Source organism: Saccopteryx leptura, chromosome 3 (assembly GCF_036850995.1).
Source record: "Saccopteryx leptura isolate mSacLep1 chromosome 3, mSacLep1_pri_phased_curated, whole genome shotgun sequence".
Classification (NCBI taxonomy): domain Eukaryota; kingdom Metazoa; phylum Chordata; class Mammalia; order Chiroptera; family Emballonuridae; genus Saccopteryx; species Saccopteryx leptura.
The window spans coordinates 361,763,826-361,781,388 of NC_089505.1; the positions used below are offsets into that span (position 1 = coordinate 361,763,826).

Here is a 17,563-nt window from a genome sequence, read left to right on the forward strand (position 1 = left end):
AATGACACCACGTTGAGTTGTTATGAAGAATAAACAAGATATTAGCCAAAAAACATATATATATATATATATAACACACACATATATATATAACACATAGACATAGTCACTGGTGTGGCAGTGGCCAGAGGGGATGAGGGTGGGGGCTAGGTGGAGGTGGGCAATGGTGAGGGGGGAATGGGGACAAAAAGAGATGTTGCTGGCGCAGGAGGTGCATGATGTGGTGGGCAGATGGTGTTTGTTGAGTTGTGCACGTGAAACCTGTGTGGTTTTGTGAAGCAATTATCATCTCAACAAATTCAATTTTAAAAGGCCATTGATAAACTCTCCATCATTTTGGTAAAAAAAAAAATGCCTTTCCTATAATGTGTGGGAAGAGAATAAGAGTAAGCAGTCAGGTCAGATAAGCAGAAATGAGAAAAACAATTTTCAATATCAGTTACGTTTTAGTTAGGTTAGAGTCAGTCAACAGAACGTGGCTTATCCCTACAACGGACCGCTACTCATCCACGACAAGGAATAAAGCTCCGGTGGCACAACAGCGTGGATAAACCTTGAAAATAGTATGCCAAGTAAAAGTCACAAAAGATCACGTATTATATAATTCCACCTTTTACCAGCTATCCGGCATAGATAGACTGATAGCTCAGTGGCTGCTGAGGGGGGTCGGGGAAGTAAAGGGGTGATAGCTAACAGCAGTACAGCGTCTTCCTGAGGTTGTGCAAATACTCTAAAATGGACTGGAGTAGGGGAACAATGGACTTGTACACACTTTTAAAATGGTTGAATTGTGTGATATGTGAACTCTATCTCAATAAAGCTGTTAAAAATTATTGGAAGAAGGTCTCTGCAGTGCATATACAAATAAATTTAAAAAATAGACTAAGGTCATGTATCAGACACCTGAAACATAGAAACTACTAGCTGTTTCTGTAATAAGATAATTCTGTTATTTCTGTTTGGAGGAGAGAGAATGAAAGATCTCTGCTTCAGGTTGACACTCCTCTGAAGGTATCCCACAGTGAGGAGCCTTGTGGGACCTTGGCTTTGTGGGGTGGCGAATGGGGTCTTTCTGACCTGAGCATGGCCCTCTGCGGTCCCCCTTGGAGGGCTCCCTGTCCACTGTGCTGGCCGGGCAGTGTGGCTGGGCCGTTGCTCTGCGGCCGCCACACAGTCAGCAGATCTTTCCTCTTTTCCCTCCAGAAAGATTGAACAACAGGCTCCCTAGTGCTAAGCCCCAAGGAGAGGGCCGCCCAGGAACCACCCAGGTGAGTGCATCCTTGCGACCGGGACAGGAGCCCAGCTCTGGGCTGGCCAAGGTGCAGGCGGTCAGCCAGGACTTGCGGGTGGAGAGCCTGGTCCCTTCTCTCTTCTTCTCGCCTTAGAACAATACCTCAACCATAGCGAGCGCTTTGCCAACGTTTGTTGATCGGCAAGATGAATGGCCACCCTTCGTGAATGACACATTGCCTACCGTCCTCAGAGGCTCCAACCACACGTGTCTCTTAGATTATGATGCCCGGGATGCCAGTAGCTGAGCCCCAGGTTCAGAACAAGAGCACATGGCAACCCTGCCCGCCCTCCCCCAGCCTCCGGTCATTGACTGTCCTGGTCCCCGTCCTCCAGTTTACTGGTCCCCCTGTGCCCAGGGCTCTTCCCACCATGTGGGCGGTCCCCAGGTTACAAATGAGATCAGTTCTGTAGGCTGGTTCTTAACTTGAATTTGTATGTAAGTTGGAACAGGTACGTTTACCTATTAAATGCAGCTTAGACAGATGTTTGTCTTAACCTAGTGCTTATTTTTACCTTCCTGTGCATATAAATACTTAAACGTTTTCAAATACAAGCTTAAAGAATGCTGGATGATGCAGATGGTGGACTTGTTGGAGGGGACGGGACTGGTGTCAGAGTCCGGGTCTGATTCTGCTGCTGGAGTCCGTTCCCTGAAGTAGGCGTCACGGGAGGTTTGCACAGCGCCTTGCATCTCGTCACAGACGGCCCTGCAGCATCTCAGGCCTTCGGTAACTGGACGGTAAACTTCGGTGACCCTTTCTGTGTCGGGATCTTGCTCCTTTAACTCTGCGGTCCCTGCTTCCATGAGACGAAAAGCATCAGCTCTTTTGTAGAAAACGTCTTTGGTTCTGGAGTTCCTAGGTCCCTGTTTTCTCCCCTAAATGCTGTCATCTGCTCTAGTTCCATAGGGTCTTCACTGTTAGTTCTTTGTCACGGGACTCTAGGATACCTTCTCACTGATGTCCACCTGCAGTTGGTTACCAATAGCCCTTATGGTGCTTCGTTCATAAGTATGAGTTGTACTTAAGTTGGATGTTTGCAACTTTGGGACTTACTGTCGTCCCTAGCCCAGCCCTGTGAGGTGCAGGAACATGTCCCAGTCCCCAGCCACATGCAGATCTCCAGGGATTGTTGAACTCTGGCCCCTTGGCCGGATCAGACTGGTCTGTTTTAGTAAGGACCTTGAGAGAAGAACAGCTTTTACATTTCCAAAGGGTGGAAGGAAAAGAATATGCAACAGAGACCGCTCGGCCAGCAAGGCCTAAAATATGAACTGTCTGGCCTTTATAGTAAAGGTCAGCTGACTAGAACCCCGAGGTAGGCTGTGGGGCCACAAGGCTGAAGGGTTCAGGAAAGTAGGGGGTTCCCTGCTGGTCCTGAACTGCCTCCCTCTAGCCTTCGTGAATGTGAGAAAACTCTCTCTCTCTCTCTCTCTCTCTCTCTCTCTTGTTGCGCCACCACGCCTCATCTACAGCCCCAGGTCACTAGGTCTGAGGCCGGAAGCACCACTGCACTTCAGTCAATGACCCTTTGCTTTGGGGGCTGTGATTGGTGCTCGGTAGGGTACCGGAGATGCAAAGACAAAAATCATTGTTTACTCTCTAGTTGGATAAACGCGCTATTATACAAACTACCACCGACAGGGAGTGCGAGAAAGAACCCTGTTTCCTCACGGTCTGGAGCCTGGAAGTCCAGGCCGGCCTCGGCAGGTGCGGGTTCTCCCGCATCTCTCTCTCTGACTTGCAGAGGGCCGCATTCTCCCCATCTCTGCTGTTCTCCTGTTCATGGATCAGGGCCCCACCCTACTGACCTCATTTTAACTTACTCACCTCTCTAAAGACCACATCTGAATAGGGTCACATGCTGAGGTTCCCGGGAGCTAGGGCTTCCACAGAGGAATTGGAGACAACTCCACTGACCCTGTAACACCAGCCAGTGGGCGTCTAGTGGGAAGGACTGACGAGAACTGAAATTAGATTCCTACTTAAGATAACCAAGTAATTGCTGTGCCTGGTGCGTGAGGTGAGAACAGAAAATCCGTGTGTGTCAGGGAGAGCCGGCCCTCATTTTCAGTAAGGAAGGGCCTGCTCCAGTGGTCCTTCGGAGTTCTTTCTTGGCTTGCCCTTGAACTGCCCTTGACACAGTCAGTAAATCCTTCCTGAAACATGTCCTTCATTTGGCTTCTGGGACCCTGTGAGGCCAGTATCCACGGCCACTATCACAGCCGCCTGGCCCATGCAGGTTTGCATTGGATTCGGACAGATGGTAATGAAACAACTGAGCCAAGAACTGGTGGGCCATTACCTTTAATCCTAGCTTGCACCCGGCGGGCAAGTAAAAACACACACTGGGCTCCAAAACCCACTCATTCAGTGCTCACAAAGCTACTGACTTATCCGAATTTTCCTAAAATCAAAGGTTTCTAGCTCACCAGACTTATTCACCTCTGTTCCCCATCTCCTTCCTTCTCCCTGCACAAACTCTGCACAAACTGGCTTCTCACTCAGCACTCTGCCATCTTGGCTGCTTCTCCTCTCCTCCACGTGGCCTTTCCCTGCTCTCCCCTCTAATGCTAATCTCAGGAACCAAGAGAGAGCAAGCTCCCGGTCTGTCCTACTTTCTAGTATAGAAATCAAAACCTTTGATCCAATATACAAAATAAGGAAGTCTCTAATACAAAGTCACTTATCTGAGTCAAGATGGGATTGTACCACCCCACATCAAAAAGGGTGGGAAAGGCTTAGTCCTAAAACCAAGCCACAGGCTACAAGGATCCTGCCTGCCCACAGCCCGCCCCCAACACACATTAATACAATCACGCCCATCCCAAGCAATCACCTGGGCGACAGGCTTCCACGTGGGCAGCGCCATCTTTAACAAAGTGAGCATAATACATTTTATCTGCCCAACCGACCCACACTCCGGCATCGCCTCCTCTCCCTCGCTGCTCCCCTCAGGCCCCTTGGCCTGGTTTTCCTCTCCCTGGCCCTAAATTTGACAGTGGCAACATTTGCCTTGATTCTTAGATCTCTTTTCTTTTGTAATTTGCACACGAGTCCTTGGGGAGCTCCTTCAGTCTTAGGGCTGTCCGTATCCTCTTCACACCGACCTCTCCCAAATGTCCGTGCCCAGGCCTGTCGGGACTGGTCCATCTGGCTGCCCTCGCCTCGCCTCCAGCTGGGCATCTATCTAACCGTAACCGCCAGCCTCTGAACTCCCCCAGAGCTCCCCTTTGGTTGTCTTCTCTGTCTTTGTTAATGGCAGCCTGTCTTTTCAGTGGCTCAGGCTACATATGACCTTGGACTCCCTGCGTTCACCCATCATATTCTGTCCGTCGGCGAAACTGATCCGGAATATCACCACCTCTCCCCCCACCGCCCCTGCCTGGGTCCAGGCCACCAGCATTTCTTACCTGCACCGTTGCCGCAGCCTGGACGGGTCTCCCTGCACGTGCCTTTGCCCTCTACAGCCGAGTCTCACAACAGCCAGGGGGCCCCGTGAGGTGGAAGCCAGAGTGCGAACGTCTCTGCTCAGAGCCCCAAAGGCTTCTCACCCTATCCGGGGAAGAGCCGCGGGCCCCGGTGTGGCCTGCGAGGCCCCTGTGGTTCGACCCTGCCACCCCAGCTCTGTCTGCGTTCCTTCCATCTCACTCCCCGCACCCCGCCAGCCGGCCCGTCCCCTGTCAGACGCTCCGGGCGCCTGTGTTTCGGGACTTTGCACCTGCCGGCTGTCTCTGCTCACTGCCCCCCATCTGTCCCGAGTCTCTGCTCAGGCGCTGCTGTCTCAGGAGGCTGCCCTGGCCGCCGCACTTCTGCAGCACGCCTCCTCTCTCCTGCCGTGTCTTCCCCGGGGTTCTCAGCCCTCCGTGGTCCTCACAGCTGTCCCAGTGGGTCCCTGAGCTCCGCCATCCCACTAGCGAGTCAGCACGCCTCCTCTCTCCTGCCCGTGTCTTCCCCGTGGTTCTCAGCGCCTCCGTGGTCCTCACAGCTGTCCGAGTGGATCCCTGAGCTCCGCCATCCCACTAGCGAGTCTCAGCGCCTCCGTGTTCCTCACAGCTGTCCGAGTGGATCCCTGAGCTCCGCCATCCCACTAGCGAGTCAGCACGCCTCCTCCCTCCTGCCCGTGTCTTCCCCGTGGTTCTCAGCACCTCCGTGTTCCTCACAGCTGTCCGAGTGGATCCCTGAGCTCCGCCATCCCACTAGCGAGTCAGCACGCCTCCTCTCTCCTGCCCGTGTCTTCCCCGTGGTTCTCAGCCCTCCGTGTTCCTCACAGCTGTCCGAGTGGATCCCTGAGCTCCGCCATCCCACTAGCGAGTCAGCACGCCTCCTCTCTCCTGCCCGTGTCTTCCCCGTGGTTCTCAGCCCTCCGTGGTCCTCACAGCTGTCCGAGTGGATCCCTGAGCTCCGCCATCCCACTAGCGAGTCTCAGCGCCTCCGTGTTCCTCACAGCTGTCCGAGTGGATCCCTGAGCTCCGACAACCCACTAGCGAGTCTCAGCGCCTCCGTGTTCCTCACAGCTGTCCGAGTGGATCCCTGAGCTCCGCCATCCCACTAGCGAGTCAGCACGCCTCCTCTCTCCTGCCCGTGTCTTCCCCGTGGTTCTCAGCGCCTCCGTGGTCCTCACAGCTGTCCGAGTGGATCCCTGAGCTCCGCCATCCCACTAGCGAGTCAGCACGCCTCCTCTCTCCTGCCCGTGTCTTCCCTGTGGTGCTCAGCGCCTCCGTGTTCCTCACAGCTGTCCGAGTGGATCCCTGAGCTCCGCCATCCCACTAGCGAGTCAGCACGCCTCCTCCCTCCTGCCTGTGTCTTCCCCGTGGTTCTCAGCCCTCCGTGTTCCTCACAGCTGTCCGAGTGGATCCCTGAGCTCCGCCATCCCACTAGCGAGTCAGCATGCCTCCTCCCTCCTGCCTGTGTCTTCCCCGTGGTTCTCAGCACCTCCGTGTTCCTCACAGCTGTCCGAGTGGATCCCTGAGCTCCGCCATCCCACTAGCGAGTCTCAGCGCCTCCGTGTTCTTCACAGCTTTCCGAGTGGATCCCTGAGCTCCGACATCCCACTAGCGAGTCTCAGCGCCTCCGTGTTCTTCACAGCTTTCCGAGTGGATCCCTGAGCTCCGCCATCCCACTAGCGAGTCTCAGCGCCTCCGTGTTCTTCACAGCTTTCCGAGTGGATCCCTGAGCTCCGCCATCCCACTAGCGAGTCTCAGCGCCTCCGTGTTCTTCACAGCTTTCCGAGTGGATCCCTGAGCTCCGCCATCCCACTAGCGAGTCAGCACGCCTCCTCCCTCCTGCCCGTGTCTTCCCCGTGGTTCTCAGCGCCTCCGTGGTCCTCACAGCTGTCCCAGTGGATCCCTGAGCTCCGCCATCCCACTAGCGAGTCAGCTCCAGGAGGGCAGGGGTTTTGTCTTAGGCTCCAGCAGCGCCGGGCACTCCATACATATGTGTGGAATGAACGAATGAATGAATGACCACATAGCAAAGGCAGCCTGCCCTGAAAATAACCTTTATTTCAAACAGAAAGCTTTGGTCTTTCATATGTATGTATATGCCATGTACATATATATAGTGATAAGATAGGTGTTTTTAAGATTTCAAGCATTTATTGGTATATCATATATATAGCATATACATTAAGATATAGAAAGTGCGTGTGCGTAGTGTATGTATGCCTCTCGAAGACCACAGTATAGTTTACATGCCCAGGTGCGTGGATTTTGCAAAGGAGGCCAGTAGCTGGACTTCCGGCTGCCTGGAAGGAGGCTCTCAGGCAGCTACTGTCAAGTGCATAGCACACTTTTAGCATCCGGACTCCCAGAGCAGAGAGCACATCGTTGCCAGGCAATTTCCGCATCACTTCCGGTTCTCCAGATGGGCAGGCCGGTCACAGGGGCCCTAGGGGCACCGGACCATGACAACACCCGGGGCTGTAGCTCCCTGCCTGATGGCAGCCTCTTGGAGGCCCTCTCCGGCTGGAACAGAGGAGGGCAGAGAAGGGCAGGGCTTTCCGAGATGTGAGACGCTGGTGAGTTCCCCAGCAGGCCTTCCCTGTGTCCTGGGTGAGTAGGGTCTGGCTTAGACTTCACCATGGCTGCTTCCCCTCCCGTCATCCCACCTCTAGACGTGCTGGCTTCTTTGTGTCCCCAAAGGCACCATCTCCTGCCTGCCCTGCTCCATCTCCAGCTTAGGACTTTACTGGCTACTCACCTACCTGTGTTTGTGCCCTGTAGTGCGTAGAATTGGGTCTCCCCCTCCCCCCAAAAAGACATGTTCAAGTCCTGACTGTGGTCCCCGTGAACGGGACCATATTTGGAAATAGGGTCTTTGCAGACGGGATCTGGTTTGGATGCGGTCATACTGGTTTAAGGTGGCCTCTAACCCAATGCCTGGTGTTCTTATAAGAAAGACACAGACACAGAGAGCAGAAGGCATGTGGAGATGGAGGCGGAGGTCAGAGTGATGCTTCTACAGGCCACACAATGGCCAGGGTTGCTGGCCAAGCACCAGAGGCTAGAGGAGGCAAGGAAGGATCTTACCCTACAACTTCCAGAAGTGTGAGAGAAGGTATTTCTGTTGTTTTAAGCCACCCGGTGTGTGGTACTTTCTGATAGCAGTCCCAGGAAACTCACACACCCCTTTCACCCATTTGTTCTCACCCTAAACACCACCTCCTGAAGGGCTTCCTGGACTCCCTGTCTCAACTCGGTCCCCTGGTTACACTCTGTGGCTCCGTTTACTATTTCCCTACCCAGTGCTCATCACCGTGCGCAGTTCCCTGTGGAGAGCTTCCCCGCGGTGGCCTGCCTCTGCCGCGCCCAGGTTGTTCACGACGTGTCCCCTGTCGCCGACAGAGCACCCAGCTTGGGTGAGCAGTACGTATTTGTTGGATACATGCACGGCAGGCCAGGGACAATCTTCTGGACGTCCAGGTTTTCTCTGTTTAAGTCTGCCTGTGTCATAAGATCCGCAGGTTGTCCTAGGTGCTTCCCCTGGAAACCCTCAAAGCGCCATTATTCAAATCAAGTGCTCAACTGTGTCAGCCTCGGTCACACTTCATACAAGAGAGACGCGAGAACCTGGGAGGACTTTCCAGCAGGGTCCCTTCTTACCGGTGAGCCTGCATGTGCTTTCTCACTGAGAACATGAACCAGAAATAAGCTTTACCAAGTAGTTAGCAAGACCGTAAATAGAAAAGAAGAAACCCCAAGCCCGCCAGTTCTCTCAGCGTCCCCTCCCTGTGTCCCGTCGCTGGGACTACTGGGCTCGTCTCTTGGGTTCTGATGAATGGTGGCCCTATTTTTGGACCTCTCCAAATTCTGCTGCATTTCCCCTTCTGGGGTGTGAGATGGAGATGTCCAGTCGGTGCTTTTAGGTGGTTCAAGAATTGACGTCTCCCCTGAGAGTCCTCTGTCACCTGCTACATGGGTTTGGCCTCTGATGGAGTCAGAACAGCCTTTATTGAGCACCTACTAGGTGCCAGCTTTTACGCTCGTGGCTTCCCTTTCCTTTAATCTGTGCCAGAAATCTGGGTTCACTGTGAAGTGATCTCACGTCAGAGCCATTTAACTGGTGAGGAAACGGGGGAGGTTTGGTTTTTGTCTAAGTTAAGATCACACAACCAATAAGGGGTAGAACCCTTTTTAAATCTAGTATGACTGACTTCGAAGACACTGTTCTTTCCCCTGAAATTTTACACCTGAATAAAGCAATCCCGACTAGAAATTGTCGTACTGGGAGCAAGGGGCTTTATCTCCAGAAGCCTGCTGGGAGCAGTTGTGACTGTGGGGTTGGATGGACCAGCCCCCTGGGTGCATGCTCAGGATAGTCCAGAGGCTGGGCAAGCACCCTGGCCAGCGTGTCATCTGCTCTTGGAGCTGTGCTTTCTGACTTTGGGACATCAGGCTAGCCACTTGCTCCTCCAGCCTCAGTTTCCCCAGTTATAAGATTGGGGCTCAGATGGGATGAGGTCCATGCTGCTATCCTGTCTGATAATCTAGGATCTTAGCGTCCAGACGCTGCGCCTAGCAGTTTTTCCCAATCTCTCAAACTCAAGCCTTTGCATTCTACCTGGAGCCCAGGGCCTGCACGGAAGCCCTCCATGCCGGTCCCTCCTGTCAGAGGCCCCATCTCTCTTCATCCCCTGAGCCCACATTCTCTTCTTCCTGGAGTCAGTCCTGCTTGGGGTCCCTGCAGCAAGTTTCTTAACCACTCTGAGCTCCCCGGTTCTCCTCTCTGAAATGAACTCAAATGAGTGCAAACCCAACACTTTGGCTCACCCTGAGGATCGCCGAGTGAAACAAGCGCTGTTCCCTCTATAGGGGCCGTGAGCGGTGGTGTGGCCTCCGGCACAGCCTTTGGAGCTGGGGAACTTGAGCTAGTAGTGTTCACTCCGCCGCCGACCCGCTGACCTGCTGTGTGGGTTCGGGCAAGTTGCTTTACTTCTCTCTGCATCTCAGTTTCTTTTTGTGTAAAGTAGGAACGGTACCAGCCTGCCTACCGGCCACCTTGTTATGAGGGTTAACTGAGTTTACATGTATAAAGCACATAAAATCACGTGGGGCCGGGGACAAGTCCTACGTAAGGGTTAGCAATTATTATTAGGTTATCTGATTCTCAAATCAGCCTGACGTAGGGGGTGCTGTAACAATCCTCATTTTATAAATGGGGAAGCTTACTAGCTTGGCCAAGGCCTTGAACCCGTTTTGGCTGGCAGGGCTTTAATAACCCTCATTCATCCTGACTGGCAGAAAGGAGGGGGTGGGGGAAGGGAGACAGGCCATGCTTGGGGTTTAATGGTCTGTCTGCCATAGCCATTTTGACGTTTTTAATAATTTTATCTTTGAATCTGTGCTTTGTAGTGAAGTCCCGTCTCTGGTCACCTTTCTGTCTCTCTGGGTGAATTCCTGGCTGCGCCCTCCCTTGCCCTCGCCACACCTGGCCTCTGCCTCCTGTCCCGGTGCGCACCTGGGGAGAGGCGTGGGAGCGGCAGGGGCATGGGGGCAGACCGCCGGTGTCTGTGAGGGGCTGCACTCGCCTCCAAGCACCCCTGGGCCCGAGGGGCACGGCGTTAAATAGCAAATAGACACCCCGCAAGAGATGGAGATGGAGATGGTGGAATGACATCACAAGCTGCTTGTCTTCCTCTTTGAAGGAGTCTTTTGATAAAGTCCAGAACGGTGGCTCTCTGGCCCTTCCCCCGGAGATGGCCTCGGGCCTCCGGAGGCCTTTGGACGATCCGATTCCCAGCCAGCAGCCCTCTCTGGTAGCAAATGATAGGGACTTCTTCCTTCTTTCGTCTTCCTTCTTTCTTCCTCTTTCTTCCTTCTTCCTTCTTCCTTCTTTCTTCTTCCTTCTTCTTCCTTCTTCCTTCTTTCTTCCTCCTCCTTCTTTCTTCTTTCTTCCTCCTTCTTCATTCCTCTTCTTCCTTCTTCCTTCTTTCTTCCTCCTTCTTCCTTCTTTCTTCTTCCTTCTTCATTCCTCTTCTTCCTTCTTCCTTCCTCCTTCTTTTTCTTCCTTCTTCCTTGTTCTTTCTCCCTCTTCCTCTTCTCTTGCTGTAACCCTCAGGAGCAGAGTGTTGTATTTAGAAGACACCACAGGCAATTACTTGATGCAGATACAGATAGCCCGTGCCTGCGAGGCTGGAGCCGGGCCCTGGAGGTCTGCGTGGGGGACCCCACGTGCCGGGCCCGTCCTGGCACCTCTCTGCTGCTGCCCTGGGTGTGAGGGATGGGGACGGCAGCTGCACAGGGCAGAGCCTCGGGGAGCCGCGGGGGGTGGGGGGGCTCTCGTGCCGTCACTTGTGTGACAGGAGGCTCCTGGGGGCTCCGGCGCCCAGGGCCACTGCGAGGCGGTGTCCAGTGAGGGGCCCGGATTCGGTGGGATGGCCAGTGCCTCGGTGGAGAGCAATGTCTCCTTGCTCACATCACGCAGACGGAACATTCCGGAACCAGTGAGGGATGCGGGAGGGGCCCTCCAGGAGGGGGGGCGGTAAGGGGAAATGGTTGCCTGGATCTGGATAGGATGGAAGTTTGGGGGGGGGCAGTTGGGCCTCAGCCAATTTTCTTATCTCACCAACAGGCCTGTCCTCAGGGGTCCGCTGTCCAGACAGCCAGGCCAGTCTCACGTCCACGCCGCGCTGGGCGTCTTGAACACGCCCGACGTAGCGGAGTGGGCGCTGGCCCGTGGAGGCATCTGTGTCTGTGTTGTATAGTAAGCCCGTCCTCCCACCGCCCAGAGTCACCTCTCCTGGGAACAGCGTCTCCGTCGGGCTCCACAGGCCTTTCTGTTTCTCTCTCTGCAGGAGACACAGGGTGGGGCGGGGGCGGGCACAGAGACTCGGCTCCGGGCGGTGCCCTTTGGTGAGTTTCGCCATCACTCGGAGAGCTTCGGGGTCCAGCTGAGCACTTGGAACTCCCGGCATGTAGTCGGATCATTTATATGCTTTTGACTTGTTTTTGGCATTTGCTGACGGTAGTTGACTTGGCTGACGTCCGCCGGGAGGGGAGGCCCTGTGCTGAGCGCTGCACGTGCGCGATCCCTTCCTGGTCTTTTCTGTGGACACGCAGGTGACGCAGAGCCGGCTGCAGAGGCCTGCGGTACAGAGCTCGGGGAGTGCCGACCCAGGCACGCACTCGCGTCCCATCTCCCGCAAACAGGGATAGAGGACATTGCTTATCACCCCAGAGAGTTCTTCCCGCCTCTTTCTACGTACCCTCCGACCCCAGCCTCCCCTGGAGACGACCGCCGCTCTCATTTCTCTTACCCCGCGTTCATTTCTCTGTTCTAGAACTTACGACGGGAGGTCTGGCTTTTTTTTTTTTTTTTAATTTATTCATTTTAGAAAGGAGAGAGAGAGGGGGAGAGAGAGAGAGGAGAGAGAGAAGGGGGGAGGAGCAGGAAGCATCAACTCCCATATGTGCCTTGACTGGGCAAGCCCAGGGTTTCAAACCGGCGACCTCAGCATTTCCAGGTCGATGCTTTATCCACTGCGCCACCACAGGTCAGGCAGGTCTGGCTCTTTAACACCTGCCTTTCTTCACCGGCATGGTTCAAGGCATTCATCCAGGCAGACCAGGAGCCGTTCCTGCGTATTGCTCATATTCCATTGTCTGGATCCACACAACCCTGTTACCCTCCTTTATCTGCTGGGGCCGTCTGGGTTGTTTTGTGACGTTTGGTGAGGTGAATAAGCCTGCTCTGGGCTCTCAGGGCACAGTACGGGCCTCTGCGGAGACGTGTTTCTTGGGGAAATACCTCGGAGTGGAATTGTTGGGTCATATGCTAAGTGTATTTTTAACTTCATAAGCAACTGCCACACTGTTTTTTTTCCAAGCGGTTATTTCATTTTCTTTTCACTTCCCCCACGAGTGTGAGTGCCACTGGCTCCACACTCTCTGACACTTTCTGTTAACATTCTTTACCGACACTTGTCTGCCTGGTGGCGGTGACTACATGTAACAGTCGTTTTCATTTTGGCCATTGTGATGGGGGCTGAATTAGTATCTCGTTCTTATAATTTGTATTTCCCTGAGGATTAACGACATCAAGCACCTTTTCTTCTATGTATGGTCTATATATCTTCTTTTGTGAGGTGTCTGAAGTTTAAGTCATTTCTCTCCTGGGGGTGGAGGTGGGGGTATTTGTTTGTCTTGGTATTGAGTCGTGAGAGTTGTTAACACATTCTGGATACCCATGGTTTGTCAGTTACATGTGCTGCAGCTGCTTTCTTCCAGCCTGTGCCTGTACTACCGTTGTACACCTCCCTCCCAGACGCTACGAAGTGCATCTTATGGTGTCCGCTTTGTGTTAGAGAGGCAGAAACGGAAGCACAGAGAAGTTCAGTGAAATGCCCAGTGTCGCACAGCTTCTCACTAGCACACGGGCACAATGCAGAACCTCTTGTGTGTGACTCAGAGCATCGACTTCCAGAGCATCCCAGAGAGACTGTCTGCACACACGGAGCCTTGTGTCGCCCTGGCAGCCTGGAGGGGCGTGGCTCTCCAGCCGGGCCGGGGCGGGCCTGGGTTATTTCAGTTCACACTCTTTGCTCGCTGTGTCTCGCACATACCAGACCATCCTGGGAAGTGGCCGCCCGGACGCCGTGGGGAGCATCATCTTCTCAGCGGATGCCACGGAGCTTTCAGCTGCTCCGATGAAAGGCAAACTGCGGGTATTTTTATGGGCCTCCGAGGATGCTGGCAGGATTAGCTCATGCCAGGAATAACAATGAGGGGCCCCGCCGAGCTCGCTGCCAGCCCTGCTCGGGGAGGCGCTGCCGGAGGAGCCCTGCCCGGCGGTGGGAAAGGAAGGGGCTGCAGTGTGAGGGCGGCGCTGGGGCGTCTGTCCACAGCTGTCTCAGGGAAGGGCCCCTCCCCTGGGTGCCCGGGACTCTGAGCAGGGGAAGGGGCCCTGTGGCAGTCAGAGCAGAGGGCGGGGACGGTCTGGAGAGGGGCGCCACAAGGAGTCCTGTCATCAGCAGGGTGTCAGAGAGCAGGCCTTGGCCGAGCACTGCCCGTGTGCCGGGCACCGCCTGTACTTTCCGTCCTTGTTCATGCCACATACGGTAAGGTAGGTGCTTTGCACTTCCTGCTCATCATAACCCCAGGAGATAGGTATTATTAAAGTGCTCGCAGGAGGAAACTGAGGTTCAGACAGGCTAAGTAATTTGCCTAACGTCACAGCATCTGTGAGTGGCTGAGGTATGACTTAGCGGGGTAGCTAATTCCGTAGCCAGTCACTTAAACCCTGTGCTCTGCTGCCCGTGTTGACCAGACTTGTGTCCGATTCCCGCTTTGTGTGAAGAACTACCTCAGGTGCCTCGGTCGGGGGACTTGAATAAATGTTGAACAAGACCTGTCCCTGTCTTTGGGTAGTGTAGTGGGTTGAATGGGACACCCCTGCCCCACCTCCCCAAAGACGGGTCCCCATCCCTGAACCTATGACTGTCAGCTCATTTGGGAAAAAAAAAAGGTTTTTTTGCAGATATAATCATGTTAAGGATCTTGAGATGAGATCACCCTGGATTATCCAAATCAGCCCTAAATCCAGTGGCAAGTGTCCTTACAAGAGATAGAAGGAGGTGACCAGAGGGGGAGACGGCCACGTGAAGACAGGCAGAGACCGGAGTGATGCAGCCACAAGCCAAGGAGTGCCTGCACCCCCCAGGAGCTGGAAGAGGGAGGAATTCTCCCCTTGAGCCTTGAAGGGAGCAATGGCTCTAGCATATTCTCTTCATTAGCTGCGAGTCACCAGGTCCAGCCCACACTGGAGGGGGTTACCCAAGGGCTTGAATACCGGGGTGGGGGCAGGACCGCTGGGGACCATCTTAGAGGCGGCTTCCCACAGAAGGCAGGAGTCCCATCTTCCATCTTCCTGGCTCTCCCAGGACATCTGGCTCTGGGTCACACGTTGACCGTGTGTGGGTTACTGACCTACATTCTCTGCCCACATCACAGGATGTAGTGCACTCAACCCTCACATGAACTCAGCCGGGGAAGGAGTTCACTCCCGTTCGACAGAGCGGGTGACTGAGGCTCAAAAGATGAAGGCTACGCAGTAGCCTGTGTGAGTCAGGCAGTGCTTCTCAAACTTTAGCTGCATCAAAATTACCTGAAGACAATTTTTGGACCCCGTGCACAGAGTTTCCGATTCACAGGTCCCAGGTGGGGCTGGAGAATTTGCATTTCAAGCAAGTTCTCGGGTGAGGTTGATGCCATAGGTCTGTGGACCATGCTATTAGAACCCCTGGGGATTGCTGTTGAAATGACAGGAACCCTAAGGTGTTACTGGATTAACAGCTCAACTATATTTCTTGCCCAGGGCACAGTCCTACTGTGGTGGTTCTCCTTCAAGCATCCATACACCGTTCAGAGCACGTGGACATGCAAAGTCACTATGGGAGGGAGGAGAGGGCAGACGATGGCATGGGATGTTATCAAGGGCTAGACCTGGAAGTGGCTTTCCCTTGCTCACACTCCATTGGCCAAAACTCAACCACATGGCCTCAGAGTAACTGTCAGGGAGGCTGGGAAATGTAGTCTTTCCCAGGAGGAGCAGATGGTATAATGAGCACACAGCTGGTCAGGGACAGGCTAGGACTTGATCTCAGGTGCTTTCTCCCTTCATCTCTTGCCTTGTCTCTGGTTCAGATGCTTTTAATGGGCTTTCTCTTCTTAGCCAGTGTCACAGGACATTTCTTCCCCTTTAAGACCTGAAGGAAAGCGTAGACTCGTGTGCATCCGTCCCTTCTTTTGCCGGCAGCTTTCACCCTGTTAGAGGCCCCGGTACTCAGCTTAACAGCCGTCAGCACTCTGAAAAGTCCCGCCGTGTATGTAATGGTTTCTCGCGTGAGTTTTACTTCCACCGTCTTTAGCAGTGCAGGGCCTCCCTCTCCAGCATGTGAGCCGACCTCTGGCTGCTGCTCCCCCAGTGCCTAACCCCGGACCGAGGGCCACAGACAGGCTCCCAGGGAAGATGCTTTTCCTGGTGCTCCTGGTGCCGCTGCTCCAAACTGCCCCAAAGCAGCAGCCTCAAACACCTGCAGTTTCCAGCTTTCGTGCCTTTATATACTCTTGACATCTGCCTGAATTCCCTCTCTTCTCTCCAGACCCAACGCAAATGACACCAGCTCCGTGGAGCCATCATCCGTCCATCCACCCGTCCCTCCATCCATCCATCCATCCGTCCATCCAGAAAGCCTTCATTCGTCGTTGTTCGACTTGCCCTCATTCCGGAGGAGAGACACACCTCTTTGTGGCTGTGTAGGCTCCGAGGCCTCTGCCCATGCCTGCCTCTCCTTGCAGAACGTGAGACGTTCAAGAGCAGAGACTGTGTGGCATCCGTTACTGGCCTCTTCATTAGCAGCAAGACTGAATCCAGAAGATGTCCTGCCAAGTCCCAAGCCCTCTGCCAGGTCCAGAGGTGGAGAGGGAAGACTCCGGCATTGGTGTGAATCCCAGCTCTGCCCCTTGTGGCTGGGAGACTTCGGGAAAATTCTTAGCTTCTCTACAGTCTTCCATCTGTACATTGGGGCTAACTAACAGCGTTGGGCATTCTGATGAAATATTGCACTGAAAGCCCTTTCAGCACTGTGAGCGCATGGAAAACACCCAGGAAATGCCACCCGTCTTTCTGTTCTCATCATGACTCTTGTCATGACCTCACTACTCCTCATTTCCCTCACTACGTGTTGACAGTTTTGATGGTCTTGCATGTGCCTTTGCTTTTACACTCGTGTTCCTTCACTTGCAATTCCGTATCCGTCACTTGTTCGTTCATCCCTATTCGTTCATTCATTGGTGTCACAGAGCCTGTGCTGAGCTCCCGAGTCTTCGTTCTGTAGACTCGTCTCAGTCAACCCTTGCTGGCCACTCCCTCTGGATTCACCACTCCTGTTTCAAAGGCCTGTTTACTCTTCTGTATCTCTGTGAACTCGAGAGCAGCAAAAAATGCCCTTTATTCCCCCTGGGTTTACTACGTTGAATCCGGTTCCTACTGTCATGGCTGGAACATAGGAGGAGTTTAATAAATGTTTGTTGCATGAATGCGTGACTATTGCTGCTCTCTCAATCTGTCTCCTGTGCCTAGTGCAGGCATCCCCAAACTACGGCCCGCGGGCTGCATGTGGGCCCCCTGAGGCCATTTACCCGCCCCCCCCCCCCCCCCGCTGCACTAGAGGAGCACTATATGTGGCGGTCCTTCAACGGTCTGAGGGACAGTGAACTGGCCCCCTGTGTAAAATGTTTGGGGACCCCTGGTGCATTATGGCTGCTCACCCAGGATTCTGTTTCTCTTGCATGAAACCAAATCACTCTGACTTCGTATCACCGGTTGGGGGAGGGCGACCTTTAATCAGCATATCTGAATTTTGCCTCTTTCCGAATGAGAAGGCTTTCCCTGGTCCTGAATGACCAAGTTTTACAATGACCAGTGGGACTCAGAAACGCACACCGGCGTTCCTTGGACCATGCGGGAGTCATCAAGAACTTCTCAGCTGCCATGTTTGCTGACCCACTTCGGAGCGTGTCGTGGTCCACAGGGACCCCGCTGCCTAACCCAGTGCCTGGAAACCACGGAGGGAGGAAGAGGCAGGCAGGCACGGAGGGAGGAAGAGGCAGGCAGGCAGGCACGGAGGGAGGAAGAGGCAGGCAGGCAGGCACGGAGGGAGGAAGAGGCAGGCAGGCAGGGCAGGAAGGGAGCTTCCTCACTGCCGGTATCTCAGGAATGAAGATTTGGAGTCACAATATTGCCTCACTCGTGTCATGGGCTAGATGGCAACA

General features: G+C 54.0%; 1 protein-coding gene across 5 annotated transcripts in view; it reads left to right on the forward strand.

The window, feature by feature from the left end:
* The window catches only part of LOC136401370 (uncharacterized), a 371,266-nt gene that overhangs the window by 256,566 nt on the left and 97,137 nt on the right, over positions 1-17,563 (forward strand). The window contains exons 6-7 of one of the 5 annotated variants that reach the window (XR_010750507.1): positions 1,204-1,268; positions 15,892-16,929. The exons of 3 other annotated variants lie outside the window; for them this stretch is intronic. Coding sequence is in view for 1 of the 2 variants with exons in the window: in XM_066379497.1 (XP_066235594.1) it covers positions 15,892-15,906 (15 nt within the window). In the remaining variant the exon portion in view is untranslated. Of the gene's footprint in view, positions 1-1,203; positions 1,269-15,891; positions 16,930-17,563 lie in introns of those variants that run through there. One more of the 5 variants, XM_066379497.1, reaches the window with a different exon arrangement.